This window comes from Saccoglossus kowalevskii, chromosome 2 (genome assembly GCF_978046115.1).
Source record: "Saccoglossus kowalevskii chromosome 2, keSacKowa6.1, whole genome shotgun sequence".
NCBI lineage: Eukaryota > Metazoa > Hemichordata > Enteropneusta > Harrimaniidae > Saccoglossus > Saccoglossus kowalevskii.
In genome coordinates this window covers 14,536,849-14,559,100 of record NC_140642.1, presented here as the reverse complement: position 1 = coordinate 14,559,100, position 22,252 = coordinate 14,536,849, and the positions used below count along the sequence as shown (strand labels likewise).

The window sequence follows — 22,252 nt, the reverse complement described above, 5'->3', positions numbered from 1 at the left end:
ATTTGTTTGTTGTATCAGGTACATCTGTCGCAGTCATAAATCTACAGAAGCAAAAACACTGACGCCGTTTAATGTTAATACACAGATGTAACAAACAAACAAACAAACGAACGAACGCCCTCTACAATTTCCATATGGACTTCAAGTTGACGTATTCTTTCTGAGAAATATTTTATAATACATCTGTGGAGAAAAAAAACCAATATGACTGATTCCCAGTTCATAATCCCGAACGATGTTCCAGTTGCTGTTTTGGAGTGCAAAGCGGCATTTGACTGTCTCACCGACAAAGAGAAACGCTATGCTCACTTTTTATGCCAGGGGTCTTGGGAGGGAGGCCTTATTGTCCTCTTTCAAACTTCTGCAGAATCACCGGTAATTTTTATGCTTTTTCAAAAGCTTTTTAGAGCACAGAAGATATCAGAACTGGAAGAAGCATCACTGAAAGCGCCTGATGGACCAAGTAAAGACGAGTTTGAGGTAAGTCTTACATAAAAAAAAAAGTATAGAAACTATATTTGAATTGTGTATTGTGTTCAAAATATGGAATCATATAGACTTTAGACTGTATCTGATATTCTTTGAGTGGTAACTGTCTAGACGCCATGTTTCACTGATTTTGGACGCAAGCCAGATTATACAATGCTTTACCTAAAAAGGTTCTTGGAGAAGCCTGCACGTACTGTTCTATTGTAATTCTTTTGAGCAAACTGTTTGATTGGCACTGACATTAGGCAAACACCCAAATGTCATAGGTGCAACCTATTCTGTTAACATCAACTCTACTTTCTAAGAAATAGTAACAGCAATAAATTTCTTAAAACTGTTTTTTTTAGAAAAATGTCATGTCAATACTGAATACCAATCTTGATTAAAATCAGATGTTAGTACAGGTTCGGGTTGCTTTTAATTATAGTATATTATAGTCCATTTATGTATGTCTCAAAACAGTGTTTGTGACCACAGTTGCGACTCAAAGTGGTAGCAAAGGTGCTTTGCGACCTGAGAAAAGGCATTTTGCGACTCAGTTGCAAAGCTCTTGTAGGACAGCATTTGCGACAGCGTTAAACTTCCTTTTTATGGCCAATATTCATCCTCCAATTGCAATATTTATATTTGTTTGGCTTCATTGCCACGCCAGCGAGTCATCGCCATTTTGTTTTGTTTATTTGACACTAGGCTCTGTCTTCCAGGCTTGCTGTTCATTTTATTTTTACGCATGTTGTACATTTCTCAGCAACTGTGGTACTGTATGATATCACGCCAAGAACAACTGTCAGTGGTAATGTACATTCACGCTGAGAACAATTGTCAGTGAGGCCCTGTCAGTAGTGTATCAACACCGATACGCCGACTGTGTAGAAGTGACAGGAAAGTCTCGGTGGGAAAGTTCAGGCGGACGTTTGCAGCCTTGTCAGGGCTGGGAATGGTTGTTGCAAGAGGGGCCTACAACGGACGCAGCAACCCAGTGAGTTTATTTTTGAAGGCCTATTGCAGACATTAGCATTTGCCTCCCGTGCGGGTCGCTTTAGAACGAGAAAAACACCCGGCAACAAAAAAAACGAAAAATCGCGGGAAAATTGGCAACACGCAGATCGAACTGCGACAGGGAGAAAAACAGCAAATAAAAACATGCAACAAAAATAAATGAACAATATGCAGCATTAGAAGTGTAACAAGAAATAATTTATTGCTTAGAATGTGACAAATATTTAAACCAGAAATAATGAAAATCGACAGTGAAGATTCATTTGAATTAGAATATCCCCGTCGACAAACACGCCGCCCCATACGCGTGTATTACTTCCGGTTTCGACAATTACCGGATCAACAACCATACAAGATCAATAATAATTTACGCAGTAAAATTACGAAAGTTCATAGTTGTTAGAAAAAAAACCTTTTAAGATCTCTATTTGTACGCTCATTGCTATCTTCGTAAAAGTCAAAACCCTGAAATTCCAAGTCGGCGCCACTGACGCGATCGAACTAAAATCCCTATAGCTTCGTCTTGAAGTTTGTCGATGTCGTCCCACACAATTTGGACTTAGCTCATTTAATCCACGGATTTCGCTGTCTGGTACCTTGGCACTTTTAATTCACGTCTAATCAGAATAAAGAGACAAGAAAAATGGGGTCGCGGCAAACGACTCGCACGATGCTTTTGTTTACCGTCTGGCAAGCATCTTTGACCTTTAAGCATCCGCTTTACCGATTGGCTAAGAATGACATCACTACTAGTGTTTTGTCATGGAGGTAAATTCAACACTGCTTTTTTATCAGACTAGGTGATCGTTCATCAATCATGGTGAAAGTTACCATTCAGCAAGTTATATGGATATCGCGGTAGGCTTGAGATAGGAAGATTTTTTCTTCGACAGAAGAATAATTAACATGAAATTCAATAGCTGTGGTGAAAGATGGTAACAAAGTTGGCAGTCTTCGGTATGACATTGCAAAATTGCTGGCCCCAGGTATGGATTCGCAAATATTTTATAAAGCCAAAACAACGTGCTTTAAACCACTCTCCCAGGTACGGGTTGCTACAATATTGAAACATTGGTTTCATTGCCGGCGACGCTAACTATGTAAACAGTAGTGAACGCGCTGCTCTATTTATGTCACAGCTATTTCGCGTTCACTCCTCGTTTTACGCAATTGACATTTAATTTTCAAATTTTGTTATCAGAATCAAAACAAACTGCAAGGAAGTAAACTGTTAATACAACAAACAAAAATAGGTTTTTTAGCTCCGCTGTCGACTTTGTCGAGCGGAGCTTATCATATGAGTGATTGTCTGTCGTCGTCGTCCGTGTCAATGTTTTACTTTTTTGACTTCTTCTTGAAAACTACAAGCCTGAATGCTTTGATACTTGGTGTATATGTACCTTGGGTAGACCTCTCTTAGGTTTGTTCATTTCATGTTGATATCTTCAATTCTCTAATTTTGGTGAATATTTTTGTCATTTTTGTTAAAAAGTGATATTTTCGACTTCTTGTTAAAAACCGCAAGTGCAATTGCTTTGATATTACATATATAGGTACTACATGTGGACCTCTCTCAGATTTGTTCATTTTGTAATGATATCTTTAATTCTCTAATTTTGGTGAATATTTTTATCATTTTTGGTAAAAAGTGATATTTTCGACTTCTTGTTAAAAACCACAAGTCCGATTGCTTTGATATTACATATATAGGTACTACATGTGGACCTCTCTCAGATTTGTTCATTTTGTGTTGATGTCTTCAATTCTCTAATTTTGGTGAATATTTTTGTAATTTTTGGTAAAAAGTGATATTTTCGACTTCTTGTTAAAAACCAATAGTTCAATTGCTTTGATATTACATATTTAGATACTACATGTAGACCTTTCTCAGATTTGTTCATTTTGTGATGATATCTTCGATTCTATAATTTTGGTGAATATTTTTGTCATTTTTGGTAAAAAGTGATATTTTCGACTTCTTGTAAAAAACCAATAGTCTGATTGCTTTGATATTACATATATAGGTACTACATGTGGACCTCTCTCAGATTTGTTCATTTTGTGATGGTATCTTCAATTCTCTAATTTTGGTGAATATTTTTGTAATTTTTGGTAAAAAGTGATATTTTCGACTTCTTGTTAAAAACCAAAAGTTCAATTGCTTTGATATTACATATTTAGATACTACATGTAGACCTTTCTCAGATTTGTTCATTTCGTGATGATATCTTCGATTCTATAATTTTGGTGAATATTTTTGTCATTTTTGGTAAAAAGTGATATTTTCGACTTCTTGTAAAAAAACAATAGTCTGATTGCTTTGATATTACATATATAGGTACTACATGTGGACCTCTCTCAGATTTGTTCATTTTGTGATGGTATCTTCAATTCTCTAATTTTGGTGAATATTTTGGTAATTTTTGGTAAAAAGTGATATTTTCGACTTCTTGTTAAAAACCAAAAGTTCAATTGCTTTGATATTACATATTTAAATACTACATGTAGACCTTTCTCAGATTTGTTCATTTCGTGATGATATCTTCGATTCTATAATTTTGGTGAATATTTTTGTCATTTTTGGTAAAAAGTGATATTTTCGACTTCTTGTAAAAAAACAATAGTCTGATTGCTTTGATATTACATATATAGGTACTACATGTGGACCTCTCTCAGATTTGTTCATTTTATGATGATATCTTCAATTCTCTAATTTTGGTGAATATTTTTGTCATTTTTGGTAAAAAGTGATATTTTCGACTGCTTGTTAAAAACTGTAAGTCCGATTGCTTTGATACTATACATATTGTTCATTTTCTAATGATGTCTTCAGTTCTTTAATTGAAATGTGCATTGCTAACAGCGGAGCTATCTCAGCCGATAGGCTGCTTGTTTTTGTTTGTTTTTTTATTTACAGGTGTAGAAAAAACACCCCTGGGCGTTTGCTAGGATATGACCTCAACTCCTTTATTTTATCAAAAGTGGGGGGTGGGCGTTTGTCCGGGCATGGGCTCTTAGCCAGATAAATACGGTAATTATGAACACCGTGATTTTAGATATATTTGTACTCGTTATGTACAAAAAAATAAAAAAGGTTGTTGCGGTATTGTTCATTTTCTCCTACTACTAGGCTTGTTGGTACACATATACGTGTCAGAATTTAAATTTAATGTCTAAATATAACTATTACGAAATTAGTTCAAATAGTAAAACAAAACAGTAACCCAAAGCCCGAAGAGAAACTAGTTTGGGAAGCCATTCCATATGCAGCTCTTTGTTTTATCTCAGGGGACGTCGACCCGGGCAGCTTTGAACTTTTATATAAAACCACTTGGCCGGGAAAGTGATCTCCTACACGATACGATACGATACTATTATGTTCTGTAAATGCATTAGGTTTAGACATTGTGACAATTGGATAATTTGGAAAATTATTTACGAAAAGGTTTGATTTCAATTAATGTAGAATGTTTTTATTCCGTGTAGTGCGTCAGCAAGTGACAGATGATAAACGACCATCGAATCATCGGCGCTTTGCTACTAGGTAGCAGCATGGTCCTACATAAGCGACATTTGTTATCAAACACTGGTATGCTGGTTGCCATGAATGGATACATGTGACACATACATTTGTTTATGGCCATATGTTGAAAACGACCAGAGCCTCTACCTACTTCTGACTTTATTCAGATTCTACTGATACATACTATACTACTATACTCAGCAAGATTAAAACATTGGATTCACAGCCTGTCAGTATTACTTATAATGATTGTTAGATGTTATCTTCTGTTGCAGGCACTGCTGACATATGCGGCATCATTTTATTCTAACAGCGGAAATTATAAGTCCTTTGGTGATACAAAGTTTATACCCAATCTGCCAAAGGTATTGTAAAATACTTCATATTAAATACTTTATCTCAGTCAATTACCGATATCTCAGAAAAATAGCCATTATAGTGTCAAACTGATTGTAGCCCAGATTCACAGGTAACAATTCATGTCAGAAACATACCTACTAGAATACCAGACATTTAGGCCATAGAATTCTATTGAATATCAACATTCAATATTTGGGGAATTGCTTTGAAAAATTCTTTTTGTAAATTCAGTACTACTGTACTATGCGAAACTTTTTGAATAATGAGATTATTTCACATAATATACTCATCATTTTTCTGTAATCATTGGTTTATCTTTCATTTTTTTTCATATGTCAGGAAAAGTTTCATACGATAATCAAGAGCAGTGCTGCATATGCTACAGACAAAGAAAGTATGGACAAACTCTGGAATGCTTGTAATAATGCTATGTACTCATTGAGTGACAGAGAAAAACAACTAGGACTTGGAGAAAAGGTATTCAGTATTATAATCAAATAATATGTGATCTATCTTGTGTCTGTGTCATGAAAATAATCACTATACTAGGAACATTATGTATAATTGTATCTGTATGTACAGAACTAACTTGATTTTGTGTCTCTTAATTGATAGGGTATCTCTACCTACTTTTCTAGTAACTGTACCATTGTGGATGCTGAAATTGCTCAGAAGTTCATGAGTGATAAGGCAAGTGTAAACAAAGATGCCATTCAAGCTATGTTTAGATTCTTACTTTACCATGTATTGTACACATATTCCATATATTCAAATAGAGAGATAAATTGTCATACTTGAATGCAAATGTAAAGTCCTGTGAGAAATCTTGATCATTTCTAAGCAGTACAAATTGACATTACTTTTCTGTTGCATAGGATATTAGTCCGTATAACACCCGTCTGTTCAAAACGGTAGATGCCAATGGTGCAGTTATTTATGAGATAAGACTGGCATCAGCCCTCACTGCAGGTTAGTAGTAGTGATTTATCAAATGTTTGCACAAACTCTTAGTTATTTATATTTGTTTATGAAACTGATATTTTCAAGACAGTATTTGTTGACATAAGCACACTGACTTATGATTTATCACAAACAGTACTCGTTCGTGAAAATAATGCTTTAATGCAAATATGCATGTTTTTTGATGCTTCACAAAACACCTTTTACAATACATTGTAGTCAGTATGTGTATTAGTGTGCAATATCCAACAATATTTATTTCAAAATGTTTGTGACCAGTTATCCATATCACTTCAAATGCAGTGAACAATAGAAAAATTATCAAGGGGGGTGTCATTTTGCAATTCTTTATATATTGTTTCCAATTATTAGAGTCGCAAAACCCCATGTGAATCTATGTAGGCACAGGATGTAATCATCCATGATTTGAACTAGATCAACTAGATTCAATGTCTAATCTAATTCCAGCAACACTGGAAATTCCCACTCTGTATTTCAAATCATTGTATTACAGACAGTACAGTGGAAGAAGTGGAGAAGTCCTGTATATGTGGCACATACAGCTTCGATGGCCATACATTCAAAGTAACAAGGGGAGACTATGCGCCAATCATGACTCGCATGTGTGACAATCTTAAACTGGTCAAGGTAAATATATCCATCATATTACAATTGGAGTATAGAATTTTGTGTCATCATTAAGATTGGTTGAAACATTGATAAAATACCTGTTTGATACTTTCAGGAATATGTAGCTAATGAAAATGAAAAGAACATGGTAGATCATTTTATTAATAGTTTTACTACTGGATCCATAGAAGCACATAAGAATGGTTCTAGGAGTTGGATACGAGACACAGGACCTGTTGTGGAAAGGTACAACACGAATGGAATAAACTCTTTGCATGTCTGGGAGTTTTATATACACATCCATTAATTTCATAATCAGATTTAAAATTGTCTAATGGCAGTCATTTTTACCTTGCCCGTACCATCAAAGATGGAAGGGAAAGGTATATTAAGGGAAACATTTTTGTCCGGTGTTGTCATTGTCGTTGTTGTCGTCATTAATAATTCTGTTCCAAACTTCATTAAATTTGGTCACCGTATTCATCAATATAAAGTCTTCCCTGAGTTTGAACAACAGATATCCTGTATGAAAATATAATACAAAAATCTGATAAAATATTTTGACTGTTTCTACTTGACTGATCACTGGTGATACACATCAAAGGACACTGATCTCAGTGGAAATATGCATTGTTGTATGTGTTCAATGAAGCAAATCATTTATCTTGTAATAATATCCTTGTCAATGTATCTCTCAAATCACACGGGAATACTATACTTGGTTTCAAACTTGTGGAGAGTTTTTTGCACAGTCTGATACACATTTGCAAACCTACCAATGAAATCTTTACAGAAAACAAGATGTCAGAAAATCAATATAAGCACTCCTATGAACTGGGTGCCAAACTTTGATCAAAATCTGAAGCTAATAGAAAATCTGTTAGGTTCAAAGTTATCAAATCAAAAACAGTACATAAAAATACATAAAAAGCAAAACATCCACATTTTGAAAAGAAAATTGACATTCGACAAATGAAAATTCACAGGAATTTGTTTCAGCTATTAGAACAGAATGATAGAGCTTATATAATACTAATTTAAAAACGCACTTCAAAAACAAAGATTGCAGTGTTTGAAGATGTAGATTCTCAGGAGGCACCATTACTGTTGACTTCTCTGACTGGACACCACCTAACTATTTAAGTTGATTTGCACACAAAGTAAAGCTTGCAAAGTTTTTTTTTTTTTTACTTTTCATATAATACAGTAGTCACACAATGAATATAATAAGGCAGTTTATATTTGTCTCGATGAATCATTAATTTTGACAGACACCTGTACAAAATACTTGGACAAAAGCCAGCTAAGATTTTCTGTTATCTTGCATGTTTTATGAATCTATTCATGTCTAAATGCAGCACTTTTTTTCTGCGATGAGGCATTTGTTTTTATACTAAAATATCTGAATTACTTTGAATAAAGCTGGAAATTATGCCCCTTAAAATAATTAGGCAAATTAGGCACCAATGTTTTTGTAATATATTTACATCTATCGAGGACCTTCGGTAGACTGATTCCCCACTGTTGGTTCAACCCCAAAATATTTTTATTGAAACAAACTATGATAAAGGGAATAATATTGTATAACAAAGGGCAAGGTCACCAGAGTTCAACTATGTTTATGTTTAAAATTCATTTTAATCGAGCATTTCTGCCATTCCAGGACCAGATCTTGGTCGTGTATTGATAGATTTCGTCCAAACACTATCGCTCAGTAGGCACATATTTATCACCTGTTGTGTGAGCTTGCAGTTTGAATCCTGCCTTGGGGTTTCATTTTAGAACAACAGAACTACTTCTGCATTTCATCTTTAATATCACTAATCTTATTGGTATATACAAAGCTGAGGAACAATTTATGAGAACAAATGCATATAAATTCCTAGGACATTTTATATAGAAATCCTAAAACAATTTATGAGAACAAATGCATATAAATTCCTAGGACATTTTATATAGAAATCCTAAGACAATTTATGAGAACAAATGCATATAAATTCCTAGGACATTTTATATAGAAATCCTAAGACAATTTATGAGAACAAATGCATATAAATTCCTAGGACATTTTATATAGAAATCCTAAGACAATTTATGAGAACAAATGCATATAAATTCCTAGGACATTTTATATAGAAATCCTAAGACAATTTATGAGAACAAATGCATATAAATTCCTAGGACATTTTATATAGAAATCCTAAGACAATTTATGAGAACAAATGCATATAAATTCCTAGGACATTTTATACAGAAATCCTAAGACAATTTATGAGAACAAATGCATATAAATTCCTAGGACATTTTATATAGAAATCCTAAGATAATTTATGAGAACAAATGCATATAAATTCCTAGGACATTTTATATAGAAATCCTAAGACAATTTATGAGAACAAATGCATATAAATTCCTAGGACATTTTATACAGAAATCCTAAGACAATTTATGAGAACAAATGCATATAAATTCCTAGGACATTTTATATAGAAATCCTAAGACAATTTATGAGAACAAATGCATATAAATTCCTAGGACATTTTATATAGAAATCCTAAGACAATTTATGAGAACAAATGCATATAAATTCCTAGGACATTTTATATAGAAATCCTAAGACAATTTATGAGAACAAATGCATATAAATTCCTAGGACATTTTATATAGAAATCCTAAGACAATTTATGAGAACAAATGCATATAAATTCCTAGGACATTTTATACAGAAATCCTAAGACAATTTATGAGAACAAATGCATATAAATTCCTAGGACATTTTATATAGAAATTCTAAGACAATTTATGAGAATAAATGCATATAAATTCCTAGGACATTTTATACAGAAATCCTAAGACAATTTATGAGAACAAATGCATATAAATTCCTAGGACATTTTATACAGAAATCCTAAGACAATTTATGAGAACAAATGCATATAAATTCCTAGGACATTTTATATAGAAATCCTAAGACAATTCATGAGAACAAATGCATATAAATTCCTAGGACATTTTATATAGAAATCCTAAGACAATTTATGAGAACAAATGCATATAAATTCCTAGGACATTTTATATAGAAATCCTAAGACAATTTATGAGAACAAATGCATATAAATTCCTAGGACATTTTATATAGAAATCCTAAGACAATTTATGAGAACAAATGCATATAAATTCCTAGGACATTTTATATAGAAATCCTAAGACAATTTATGAGAACAAATGCATATAAATTCCTAGGACATTTTATACAGAAATCCTAAGACAATTTATGAGAATAAATGCATATAAATTCCTAGGACATTTTATACAGAAATCCTAAGACAATTTATGAGAATAGAGAGATTTGAAAATAAGTCAGACTCAAAAACAGAAAATTTAGTGTATATAATTCCCTGCAATAGCTGAAGCATTTTGATTGCCCAAGAAGGTAGGTTTTAATTGTGGTTTAGAGTTGTTTTGTTTTTTCAATACTCCTGCATTTCATTCTTCTGAAACTAACACACAGCTATTACATGAGTGAATTTAAAGTTTAAGCTTACTATGCTGCTTGTGAATCTGATACAAATGTTTCTTTATATTCTACAGTTATATTGGTTTTATTGAAAGCTATCGTGATCCATTTGGTTCAAGGGGCGAGTTTGAAGGTATGTGTGTACAAAGGTAGACAAAGAGATTAAAATGCTCAAGTTTTACACTGATCACAAGAAATCACAAGACAAACTCTTGTTTCTAGAAGCACTAGTGTTTCTGACAATGCAAAAAAACAGAATTTAGGAGAAAAAAATTAGCCAATTTCTCATAACTATTAGAATGTAAACTATGTTTGCTTCTCTACACTCAGTGTTTAAATAAAGTATGTAAACACTATGAAAACATTTTTTTATATAGGTTTTGTTGCTATGGTTAACAAAGAAATGAGTGCTAAGTTTGGTAACCTGGTGGCAGGTGCTGAAGAATTTCTACCGTTGCTACCATGGCCTAAAGAGTATGAAAAAGACACATTCCTTAGACCAGATTTCACTTCTCTGGATGTTCTGTGTTTTTCAACAAGTGGAATTCCAGCAGGAATTAATATTCCCAATTGTAAGAATACTAATTTATTTTACATAAAATGTGTGTATTTATGAAAAGTCCAAAAATATTAATATCTATAACTATTCTACTGTAAATTATTAATTATTCACTGGTTTTTAATTTTGCTATTTTTGCATATAAGTAAAAACTGATAATTTTAATTTTATATAAAATAACAGTAGACTCATTGTTTACCAGAAGGGGTTGTAAAATAACTACTTCTAGTTTCCCAGCAATCAACCTGCAGCAAGTGTGCATGTACAATCACCCAGTCACATGAAATATACCCACAAGAACAACCACAGGTAACTTAAAAGTGCCATAAAAATGCATTTTAATGATTCTCTCTCACATTGCTCTTCAGATGACGACATTCGACAAGAGGAAGGATTTAAGAATGTTTCATTAGGCAATGTGTTATCAGCACATACGAAGGATCTGAAAGTTACATTCTTAGATGATGAAGATGCGGTAATTATTTTCATATTTAGTTTTTAGTCTCATACCATCTGTTTTTTCATTCCTGGTTCTGTTGCCTTAATAATAAATAGATTCATATATGTGCACCCATACATGCTGAATCTATCAAGACAAGCCCGGGACTTTAGTAGGCACATGTGTTACAAACAACTTGATAAAGTTGGAATGTAATTTGAATATGGCAATGTAAAGGTCACTAGTACTTTCATTATGCGGGATGCTTGTTCATGTGTTTTGATGCAATCTATACTGCTTGTCAGATATTTTACTGTTCAACTTCAGACAATCATATCAACATCTACATTCAGACAACTTTCAGTCATCAGCAAATCTCTCCATCCATGTGTATGAAATCATTAGTTTGCATGATTTATGGATGAGTATGTTGATTGACTTTCTGCTCGTTAATAATTCTACTAATTAAATATGCACATTAACTTCATGAATGCGGTTGAATGACATAGAGAAACACGGTGATTACGTGTCATGAAAGTTCTGTGTTTGCATTCAACCAATAGTACCACAGTCATGTATTTGAAAAACAATTTTCACAAAATGTATTTTAACGCTTCTATGTTTGTTTTGTTCGCAGACCCTATTTTCATCCCTAAAGGGGCCATCGTTTGAAGTGCAGGTTGGACTTCATGAACTATTAGGACATGGCAGTGGTAAACTGTTCAAAGAAACTGATGGGAACTTCAACTTTGACTGTGATGCGGTTAAACATCTGGACACCAATGGAAAGGTGGGAAAAACATAGTTAACAAACAACTGAACAACTGCTGAGCAAATTATGTAGATTTAGATATGTGATCAAATTTTTAGCAGCTTAGGGCAACAACAAGTCCATCGAATCAAATACAAACGTCTCTCTTATGTGCCCTACTTAATTATTAGAAATTTGATAAGATGCAAGACAGGATTTTTTTTGATGAACACCCAAGTTGTCCTGTCCTTTTCATTTAAAATTTATAGATCTTATATAAGATTCAGAGCATTCGTTGCCGCTGCATCCAAGCGAACATTTCGTTGCTCGTTGTGTTGCGCATGTTTTAAAGCAGGATTCAAAACAATTTTACTACATATTTTCAAGACTTCCAATAAGTTCAACAGATGACAACTTTAATAACTTGCATTGTACATAGTTGGCAAGTGAGTTTCATAACTTGCATTGCACATAGAGTTGGCAAGTGAGTTTCATAACTTGCATTGTACATAGAGTTGGCAAGTGAGTTTCATAACTTGCATTGTACATAGAGTTGGCAAGTGAGTTTCATAACTTGCATTGTACATAGAGTTGGCAAGTGAGTTTCATAACTTGCATTGTATATAGAGTTGGCAAGTGAGTTTCATAACTTGCATTGTACATAGAGTTGGCAAGTGAGTTTCATAACTTGCATTGTACATAGAGTTGGCAAGTGAGTTTCATAACTTGCATTGCACATAGAGTTGGCAAGTGAGTTTCATAACTTGCATTGTACATAGAGTTGGCAAGTGAGTTTCATAACTTGCATTGTACATAGAGTTGGCAAGTGAGTTTCATAACTTGCATTGTACATAGAGTTGGCAAGTGAGTTTCATAACTTGCACTGTACATAGAGTTGGCAAGTGAGTTTCATAACTTGCATTGTACATAGAGTTGGCAAGTGAGTTTCATAACTTGCATTGTACATAGAGTTGGCAAGTGAGTTTCATAACTTGCATTGTACATAGAGTTGGCAAGTGAGTTTCATAACTTGCATTGTACATAGAGGTGGCAAGTGAGTTTCATAACTTGCATTGTACATAGAAGTGGCAAGTGACTTTCATAACTTGCATTGTACATAGAGTTGGCAAGTGAGTTTCATAACTTGCATTGTACATAGAAGTGGCAAGTGAGTTTCATAACTTGCATTGTACATAGAAGTGGCAAGTGAGTTTCATAACTTGCATTGTACATAGAGTTGGCAAGTGAGTTTCATAACTTGCATTGTACATAGAGGTGGCAAGTGAGTTTCATAACTTGCATTGTACATAGAGTTGGCAAGTGAGTTTCATAACTTGCATTGTACATAGAAGTGGCAAGTGACTTTCATAACTTGCATTGTACATAGAGTTGGCAAGTGAGTTTCATAACTTGCATTGTACATAGAGTTGGCAAGTGAGTTTCATAACTTGCATTGTACATAGAGTTGGCAAGTGAGTTTCATAACTTGCATTGTACATAGAGTTGGCAAGTGAGTTTCATAACTTGCATTGTACATAGAGTTGGCAAGTGAGTTTCATAACTTGCATTGTACATAAGGTTGGCAAGTGAGTTTCATAACTTGCATTGTACATAGAAGTGGCAAGTGAGTTTCATAACTTGCATTGTACATAGAGTTGGCAAGTGAGTTTCATAACTTGCATTGTACATAGAGTTGGCAAGTGAGTTTCATAACTTGCATTGTACATAGAAGTGGCAAGTGAGTTTCATAACTTGCATTGCACATAGTGTTGGCAAGTGAGTTTCATAACTTGCATTGTACATAGAGGTGGCAAGTGAGTTTCATAACTTGCATTGTACATAGAGTTGGCAAGTGAGTTTCATAACTTGCATTGTACATAGAGTTGGCAAGTGAGTTTCATAACTTGCATTGTACATAGAGGTGGCAAGTGAGTTTCATAACTTGCATTGTACATAGAGTTGGCAAGTGAGTTTCATAACTTGCATTGTACATAGAGTTGGCAAGTGAGTTTCATAACTTGCATTGTACATAGAGTTGGCAAGTGAGTTTCATAACTTGCATTGTACATAGAGTTGGCAAGTGAGTTTCATAACTTGCATTGTACATAGAGTTGGCAAGTGAGTTTCATAACTTGCATTGTACATAGAGTTGGCAAGTGAGTTTCATAACTTGCATTGTACATAGAGGTGGCAAGTGAGTTTCATAACTTGCATTGTACATAGAGTTGGCAAGTGAGTTTCATAACTTGCATTGTACATAGTGGTGGCAAGTGAGTTTCATAACTTGCATTGTACATAGAGTTGGCAAGTGAGTTTCATAACTTGAATATTTCCCATTACAAAAATGTATTACACTAATCAGTCTCAGTCAGACACATTTGTGAATTATTGCAGTCCACAGTATATTAAACAAATGAAGTACCGGTACATAATATTTTTTTGATGTTTCAGATTGAATCATGGTACAGTGCTGGTGAGACATGGGATACTAAATTTCCTATCATTGGTTCATCATATGAGGAATGCAGAGCAGAGTGTGTGGGTATTTACCTATGTCTCAGAAGAGAGATACTAAAGTATGTAATTTTTTGGATTGCATTGATTTACTACTAGTAAAAATGATGTATCTATAGAGTGTTGAAAAGTGCATGAAGTATGACAGGGCTGTATGACCATCTTTCTCTCATAATGGCACAATAGCAATGTACTGTGATCAGGCCTGGTCCAGTACTTCAAGTACATTAAACGGTTCCCCCAAAGTGGCATTCATTACAATCTGATTCAAAATCTGATGTAGGTAGAAGCTCTGTGTTTAACCTATGGTCATCATTTTTTGTTCATTGGTACACAAACTAAACTTAACCAACTACCAATGCAAATCGCTTTTGGCAGCTCTCTGACAAGATTTGTCATTCTAGAAAGCAGCTCGTATTATTTGTGTTTAGCAAGGCAGTCAATTAGATGTAGTTAGAGGCATGTACATTAGCGACCATAAACTAGCAACTGTGCCTTTAAAGTGACCGGAGCCAATGTGGCTTTGATTGCATCCCTGAAATTTACATATTTAAATATATTAAAGCCATTCTCTATCACTGTCATTATCCTCGGTTTCAATTTTGCTTGTCCAACTTGTCATTTAAAAACAGTTCTCTTCTATTGATTTGATTTGTGATATGGGTAACTATAATACTATGAGATCGCATGACATAACTGCTGTACATGTAACCTGAATTGAGTTTAGATTTCAGTTCAGCCATCAAATATACAAGGTTATCATGTTTTCACTTAGATTGTGAATAGAACTATTTACATTTGATTTAGTACCTCATTGGCTTTTCAGTTTTTATTGGTTAATTATTGCTTTTGTTTATTATCAGTACCGTATTCATTTTACTCTTCTCAACTGTTAGGATATTTGGTCATGAAGGTGAAGCAGCTGATAATATTCTTTATATCAATTGGTTAAATATGGTAAGAGCTGGACTCTTAGGTTTAGAGTTCTACACACCAGAAACAAACACATGGAGACAGGTGAGAACATATAAAAGAGACTTTGTATTTGTTTTTGTGGCAAGAGACCTTACTACCCACTAAATGTCACAGTGTTGTCTCTGCTGATTACAATATTTGACTCAAATATATATAAAGTACCTGGTACCTAAAATTCAGCATACTTCTTATAGTGCAAATACATTATTGCAATTTATGTATAATCTTGATGATGTTTAACCCTTTGAGTGTCATTGTCAACTTTTGGCACTATTTTAACAAAATAAGTTTACTTCAGTCTGCTCCCCCCCCCCCCCACACACACATACACACATAAAGTGTTGATGAAAACTGACAAACTGTTGATAAAAATCGAAAAGGAATAACTGAAATTGTCTGTACAGTCCAAAATTATGATGAAAATTGGTGACTATTTTATGGAATGTAAAAATATTTGCACTATGATCAATATATGTATAATGTTATGTAGAATCAATGCATATCAGTTTTCTAATTTATTCAGCTCCAGTGATTTACTAGATTCTACATCTATTCTTGCCACTGTTTTCAGAGTATCTGTTCTAATCATTAACTGCTTTCTTCCTAGGCTCACATGCAGGCCCGTTATGTTATTTTACGAGTTTTGCTTGAAGCTGGTGAAGGGTTGGTCACTATTGAAAAGCTCACTGGTGAAGACGGCCAACCTGATGCTATCATAAGGCTAGATAAAAGTAAAATAGAAACTGTTGGCAAAGAAGCTATTGGAAAATTCCTCAGAAAATTGCAGGTATGAATTAAAAGTGATCAAAATTCTTCTGTACCAGAATATTTTAATACCGGTAAGTCGATGTAGTGCACCTGTTGTCATGAACGAAGTGAAATGTTCAAAATTTTCCCTGACTCTAATTTTAAGAGACAAATGGTCAAAGAGATTTACATAAATTTACTGGTATGTCATGAGGAAATACATAAATCGTGTTTGTTTCTATCTTGATGTCATAACTGTCACTGCAAATATGTACTTTTAAGATTCCATATTATGGCATATTCAAGAGCTGGCCTCTGTTCCACTGGAGACATGCAAATCCCCTAAGTGAAGTGCATGCACATGGATTGACTTCACTGTAGTTGTTGTTAGCGTTTTTGTTTTACCATGTATGTTATCACTTACAATGCTAATCTCCCATTTAAAATCTGGTATTACGATACTACAAACAGAAACAAAACATATAATAGTAATATTGATTTTGTAAACCAAACAACCAACCAACTCTCCTGCATCAGTGTCAATTCTACGGTAGTTTATATTTCAAAATGTAATTACCTATGTTTATTTTTAGTTATACAAATCTACGGCTGATTACAATGCTGGTAAGGCCATGTATGATTTCTATTCTGCTGTCAATGATGATACTCCAGAAAAGTTCTTATCTCTGCGACAAACTGTACTTGCAAGAAAGCAACCAAGAAGAATGTTTGTTCAGTCAAACACAGTCTTGGAAAGTAAGTTCACTTTATAATGTTTTTACATATTTATCAAAACACAGGGTCCAACAAGTTTGGGGTATGGATCTAATTTTTGAGATATGCATGATATTACTTGTCCCAGCTCTCCAACACTTTGGTATGGTAGCACTGTCTGTCCCAGCTCTCCAACACTTTGGTGGGGTAGCACTGTCTGTCTCAGCTCAGCTAAAGTTATATTTGATTTGTTTTCAGATGGTTCAGTTGTTCTCAAGGAATATGAGGCCAGCACATCAGGCATTATACAGTCCTTCGTTGAAAGGTATTCTGATCCAGAGATAAATGAAATTATCAACAAACTGTGGCTCAAAGACCTAGAACATTTCAATTTCTAGAAACACTGTATTCACAACAAACTGTGGCTCAAAGACCTAGAACATTTCAATTTCTAGAAACACTGTATTCACAATTGTGTTAAGTTACAATCGATGTACTATATTTGCTGTATTACATATCACTACACTCAGTGTGAGCTTAGATAACTGGAATATTGTTGGCTTTAGATACTTCTATTACAGACATGTTTCTAATAAATCAAATACGTTATCTTTACTTTATTTGAGTCCTTTACACATGCTGCAACTATATACTGTATTTTTCAAAAACAAAACAAAAAAATTAATGGAATATGTTCTTCCTACAAAGTAACATGTATGTATATTTTTTTTATATATTTAAAATCAGAATGACAATTGTAGAATTCATACAATTTTATTGACCTGATATCATTATACGGAGTTGATTTACGAAGCATTCATTGCATATCTGAATTCGGCTGAGCCAAATATTTGTTAATTATTCTTTTGTGCAGTAATTGGCTTGCATTATATAATATTCTATATACCCGGTACATTCTACTAATCAGAAACACACAATATCCTGTACTTTCATGTAAAACCAAATTACTGACAATTATTAGCCCAAGTTTTTTCATATCATTGTGTCAGTTTGAATATTTTGTACTGCAATATCTGTGTTAGAATCCACATCAATGAAGCAGAGGCAATGTAACTTAGGGCATCTACACACATGAGAAGTCATGAATATTTAGTTCTCAAAAAGAATAGATGCAACTTCTGAAACAAATGTTTACAGTTTCTTAAAATATGCATGTTTAAACGGCGGAAGTCATCGTGCAATTTCATGTATTTCACACTGTGTGTGATAACCACCGCTCTTTAACATAGAGATGAGAGGACCATTAGAAGCTCTAGTAGTAGGATAACGAGGTATGTAAACGTGTCGAAATGGACATAGTGCGAGTGGTTAGTGCTAGTAGCACTAATCCGAAAAAGTACTAGATCTAGTGCTAAAATGGCACTAGATCTAGTACTAAAATGGCACTAGATCTAGTGCTAAAACGGCACTAGATCTAGTACTAAAATGTACGTAGTGCGAGTGGCATTGATATCGCGTTGTCAACGACGTCGAGACATCTCGTAATTGTCTGAAAATAAATTAATATTTACGTAAAGTTGTTGTATCTTTCATTTATTGGAAATGTGCTACAGTGGGAAAACTGAGTATGTACATGAATGTCATTGTCCACGTGAATCGTAACTAATAGACCTTTGAAACAACGCGATCGGCCGGGAAACTAGCTCCATGGTCAGTGAAACTGCAGGTCGAACTTCGCAATTTTTACAAATTGTGAATAGATACACTGTATGAAATGGTATTGTGTGGAAGTTTGTGTTTTCAACTTCGTCGTATGTAAACTTGTAACTTGTATGTAAATGGTGGAATAAAGCGTTGATTTTTTTTTTAAATCGCTGACGTGCCGTTTTATTTCTGGTCGGCGCCACACTCAATGAAAATAGATCTTCGTAAATGAAATTATGATGGCATATATGAATTAAATAAAAAATGTGTATACTGCTAGTCTAAGTCCCGGGTCCCTGTAAAGCTCAGCGGATTTTGTGTGTACGGCGACCTGTGAATGGGCATGTTGCTCAGTACCGCTGGGAACCAGACAGAAAACGAATCGTTGTCTGGTTGTCATGACATTGACCTTTGCGGACATAATCAACCAATGGTAAAAGTGGATTCACGCAATTCTGTTGTTACATTGTACCACGGCGGTACTAACGGGAGAAAGCCACGACGCTATTGTTTTAGCTTTACCCTGAGATCGTTTGTCAATATTCGTTCACAAACATTGGTCACGTTAGCTCTTAGCCTCTTTTTACAATGGATTACGCTAATCTCAAGCATTCAGTAATATTCGGAGCATGGAGGTACTAACGGAAGGGTCCACAACGCATCTCAAGTGACCATTTAAGCCTGGCTTATTTCCTTTTGTTTCAACCCAAGTTAATCCTGATATGGACATTGTGTAGCTCATCTTTGATGTCGATGATAGTTTGCGATTGCTTACACAAGTAACCAGTTAGCGGAATATGATATACCTCGCCGATTTTTTAACGTGACCATATTATATATGCTATATGTCTAGACACTTTCTCTGCAATGATATTTGTTATGAGTCCTTAGGATTATTTGTTGTACACTCTCGAAATCTTGTACTTGTTACAGTTGCTAATAATTAAAACATGTAAAATCTGTGAAGTAACAAGTTCGTCTGTTGAATTTCCGGTTGTGAAATGCGTATTTTATTAAACCCTTCACAGCTTTATTCAAGAGCGTGTTTGGAGTGTGAATGGATAAGCTTCGTTTGGACAAAGAGCAGTTATCACTGTAAACAATGTTAAATTATTCTTCTAATGCTCAGTTCATCTTTTGAAAATAACTATTTTTAGGTTTGAAAAAAAAAATCATGCCATTTCCCTATCAAAATCCAAGCCAAAAGATCGTACTACAACACGCAACATCGGTAAATTTCTTCCGCGTTGCGTTCAATAACATTAACATATTTAAATGAGCTATGGTGATTTGAACACGTTGGCATCATTCAGCATTTTGATTGGTTAATTAGCGATTTGACCTCAACTCATGCAAGAGAAACATGGCGGATACCATACAGCATCGAGCGTTTATATGCGATCGGAATCATTTGCTTACGATGAAACTAAATTGAATTTTGTTTGAATTTCATAACAATTCAACGAATTTATTTTTTGTGCGTTATTATAATCACTACTGAGTAATAATCAACAATTGTCAAACGCAGCATGATCGGATTACGCAACTGTGATCGTTTGCTACTACGCAATGCAGTTGTGTTTGTTTTTATATGAAACTTCGTTTAAAATATTCTTTCGTTACCAATAAAATAAAAACAAATGTATTTGAAAAATGACACTGGGCGACACTGTAATGACATTTCAGGCAGTCTACTTTTTAATTCAGCAAGAATTATTAATTATTGTTAATTCTGCAATAGTTTCTTTCGTCTTGGGTGGCCCAACTAACGGCGTTGAAAGTCTGCTTAGTAGGATATTTCAATGAAAATAAGTCCCTCAAAAATATTTGATGATTATTTTTTTAAATTTTGCACCCCAAATAAGCGCCCACCAGCCGTGAAATCCCCAGGACGATTTTTCTGATGAGCGAATTTACAGCAGAATCCGGTATTATATAAAGAAAGTATTATTATGGACATCTCAGATATATTGCCGATGTTTTATACTGTTTGTAGTTTGCATATGAAATGGTTGTTGATGCCCCTCCTATTATTCGACGTCGTTGACAATGCGATAACAATGCCACTCGCACTGTGCACATTTTAGCACTAGATCTAGTGCCATATTAGCACTAGATCTAGTGGCATTTTTACCACTAGATCTAGTACTTTTTCGGATTAGTGCTACTAGCACTAACCACTCGCACTACGCCCATCTCAACACATTTACATACATGGGATAACATATAACCATGCAAAATATTTTGTTTTTTTTCCATCTGGAATATTTGTTTTCTTTGGCTGTGAAGACCTTGTGTTTTCTTCCAATTTTCTACTTCTTGTCTGAGTTTCTATTAGTCCACCTGTGCAGTCATTACTAAGTGAATGTTCCAAGACTGTTGGTGTTGATAATGTGGTCACATCTTGTATTCAGCTAAACAGCAATAAAGTAAAATGTTGACAACTTATGACGTTTGCATGTCTTATTTTTTTTGCCATGAATGTTTACGCTTTTGGTAAAATTAAGACCGCCATCTTTTATCCACCTTTGTATAGAGAAGACTTGATTTTTGCAGCATTGAGTACATAGTAAGAAAATCAAGACAGTTATTTTACATGCAAGACAAGTGAAGAATACATTAAACCAGAACTATTCGCTATAGTAATTTAAATTTTGCAAGTCTGAGTGATAAAGTGCAGTTTGCAGCAGAAACATGAGATTGAATCAGTGTCTGGTGATACAAGTGCCATCCAATGCAAAAAACAAATGTAGCCTGTCGGAAAGTCTGCATGTTTCTGAATCTAAGACAAAATGGTTAGGACGTGACCAAGATAGCAGTACTTTGGTCCAAAATGTGATTACTGTACAGCAGTTACATCATGTATGCTTGAATAGAATTTGTACACAGTTTTTCTGGTACTTTATTATGTATTTGTAAAACAATAAATTCTAGAGAACCAGAATCTTCTACATGATACTAGATAGTCAATCTGTGTAAATATTTTCATTACGAAGTGAAACTCATTCTTCCTGCCTAAAAAAACTGACAAGTACTTGACCAGTATTTTTCTTCACTGAATTTGGTTGTGTGTGCTAAAAACCTGCACTCAAGATAAAACAAAGTGAATTTTGCAAATAAATCATACCAAACCAAAATAAATGGGCTATGTTGGTACACCATGTTTCATAAAGGTGTGAATTTGTTTTATATAAAATATTTATAAAAGTGTATTCATTACAAATGGCGATTTAAAAACAACTTGACCATGAATAACATCGATATAGAAATCTACTGCAGTCAGTTAACCTCTTTTGATACCTGCTTGCTTTCGCAATTCAATGTTCTGTGCCAAAAGATAATGGTACGACTCGTACTCGTACTTATTTCAAGTATTTTAAATTTTAATTTAATGGGAACTATCTTTTGAG

General features: G+C 34.2%; 1 protein-coding gene across 1 annotated transcript; it reads left to right on the top strand.

Moving 5' to 3' along the window:
• The first annotated feature begins 109 nt into the window (after positions 1-109).
• LOC100367734 (dipeptidyl peptidase 3-like) lies at positions 110-19,009 on the top strand. The gene is made up of 16 exons (XM_006820170.3): positions 110-480; positions 5,287-5,376; positions 5,711-5,848; positions 5,987-6,061; positions 6,247-6,340; positions 6,846-6,979; positions 7,077-7,207; positions 10,553-10,611; positions 10,856-11,050; positions 11,406-11,512; positions 12,114-12,266; positions 14,679-14,803; positions 15,638-15,758; positions 16,324-16,503; positions 17,057-17,219; positions 17,436-19,009. The coding sequence occupies exons 1-16, from the start codon at positions 205-207 to the stop codon at positions 17,573-17,575; spliced, it is 2,181 nt and encodes a 726-aa protein (XP_006820233.1). The 5' UTR covers positions 110-204; the 3' UTR covers positions 17,576-19,009.
• Positions 19,010-22,252: the final 3,243 nt, after the last annotated feature.

What these genes read in the sequence shown, in the direction of transcription:
- LOC100367734 (XM_006820170.3), top strand. Translation starts at nt 205, where the DNA reads ATGACTGATTCCCAGTTCATAATCCCGAACGATGTTCCAGTTGCTGTT. An exon ending in AGGAATTAATATTCCCAATT is followed by an intron (nt 11,051 to 11,405) that starts GTAAGAATACTA and finishes ATTGCTCTTCAG; the next exon opens with ATGACGACATTCGACAAGAG. An exon ending in CTCAGAAGAGAGATACTAAA is followed by an intron (nt 14,804 to 15,637) that starts GTATGTAATTTT and finishes CTCAACTGTTAG; the next exon opens with GATATTTGGTCATGAAGGTG.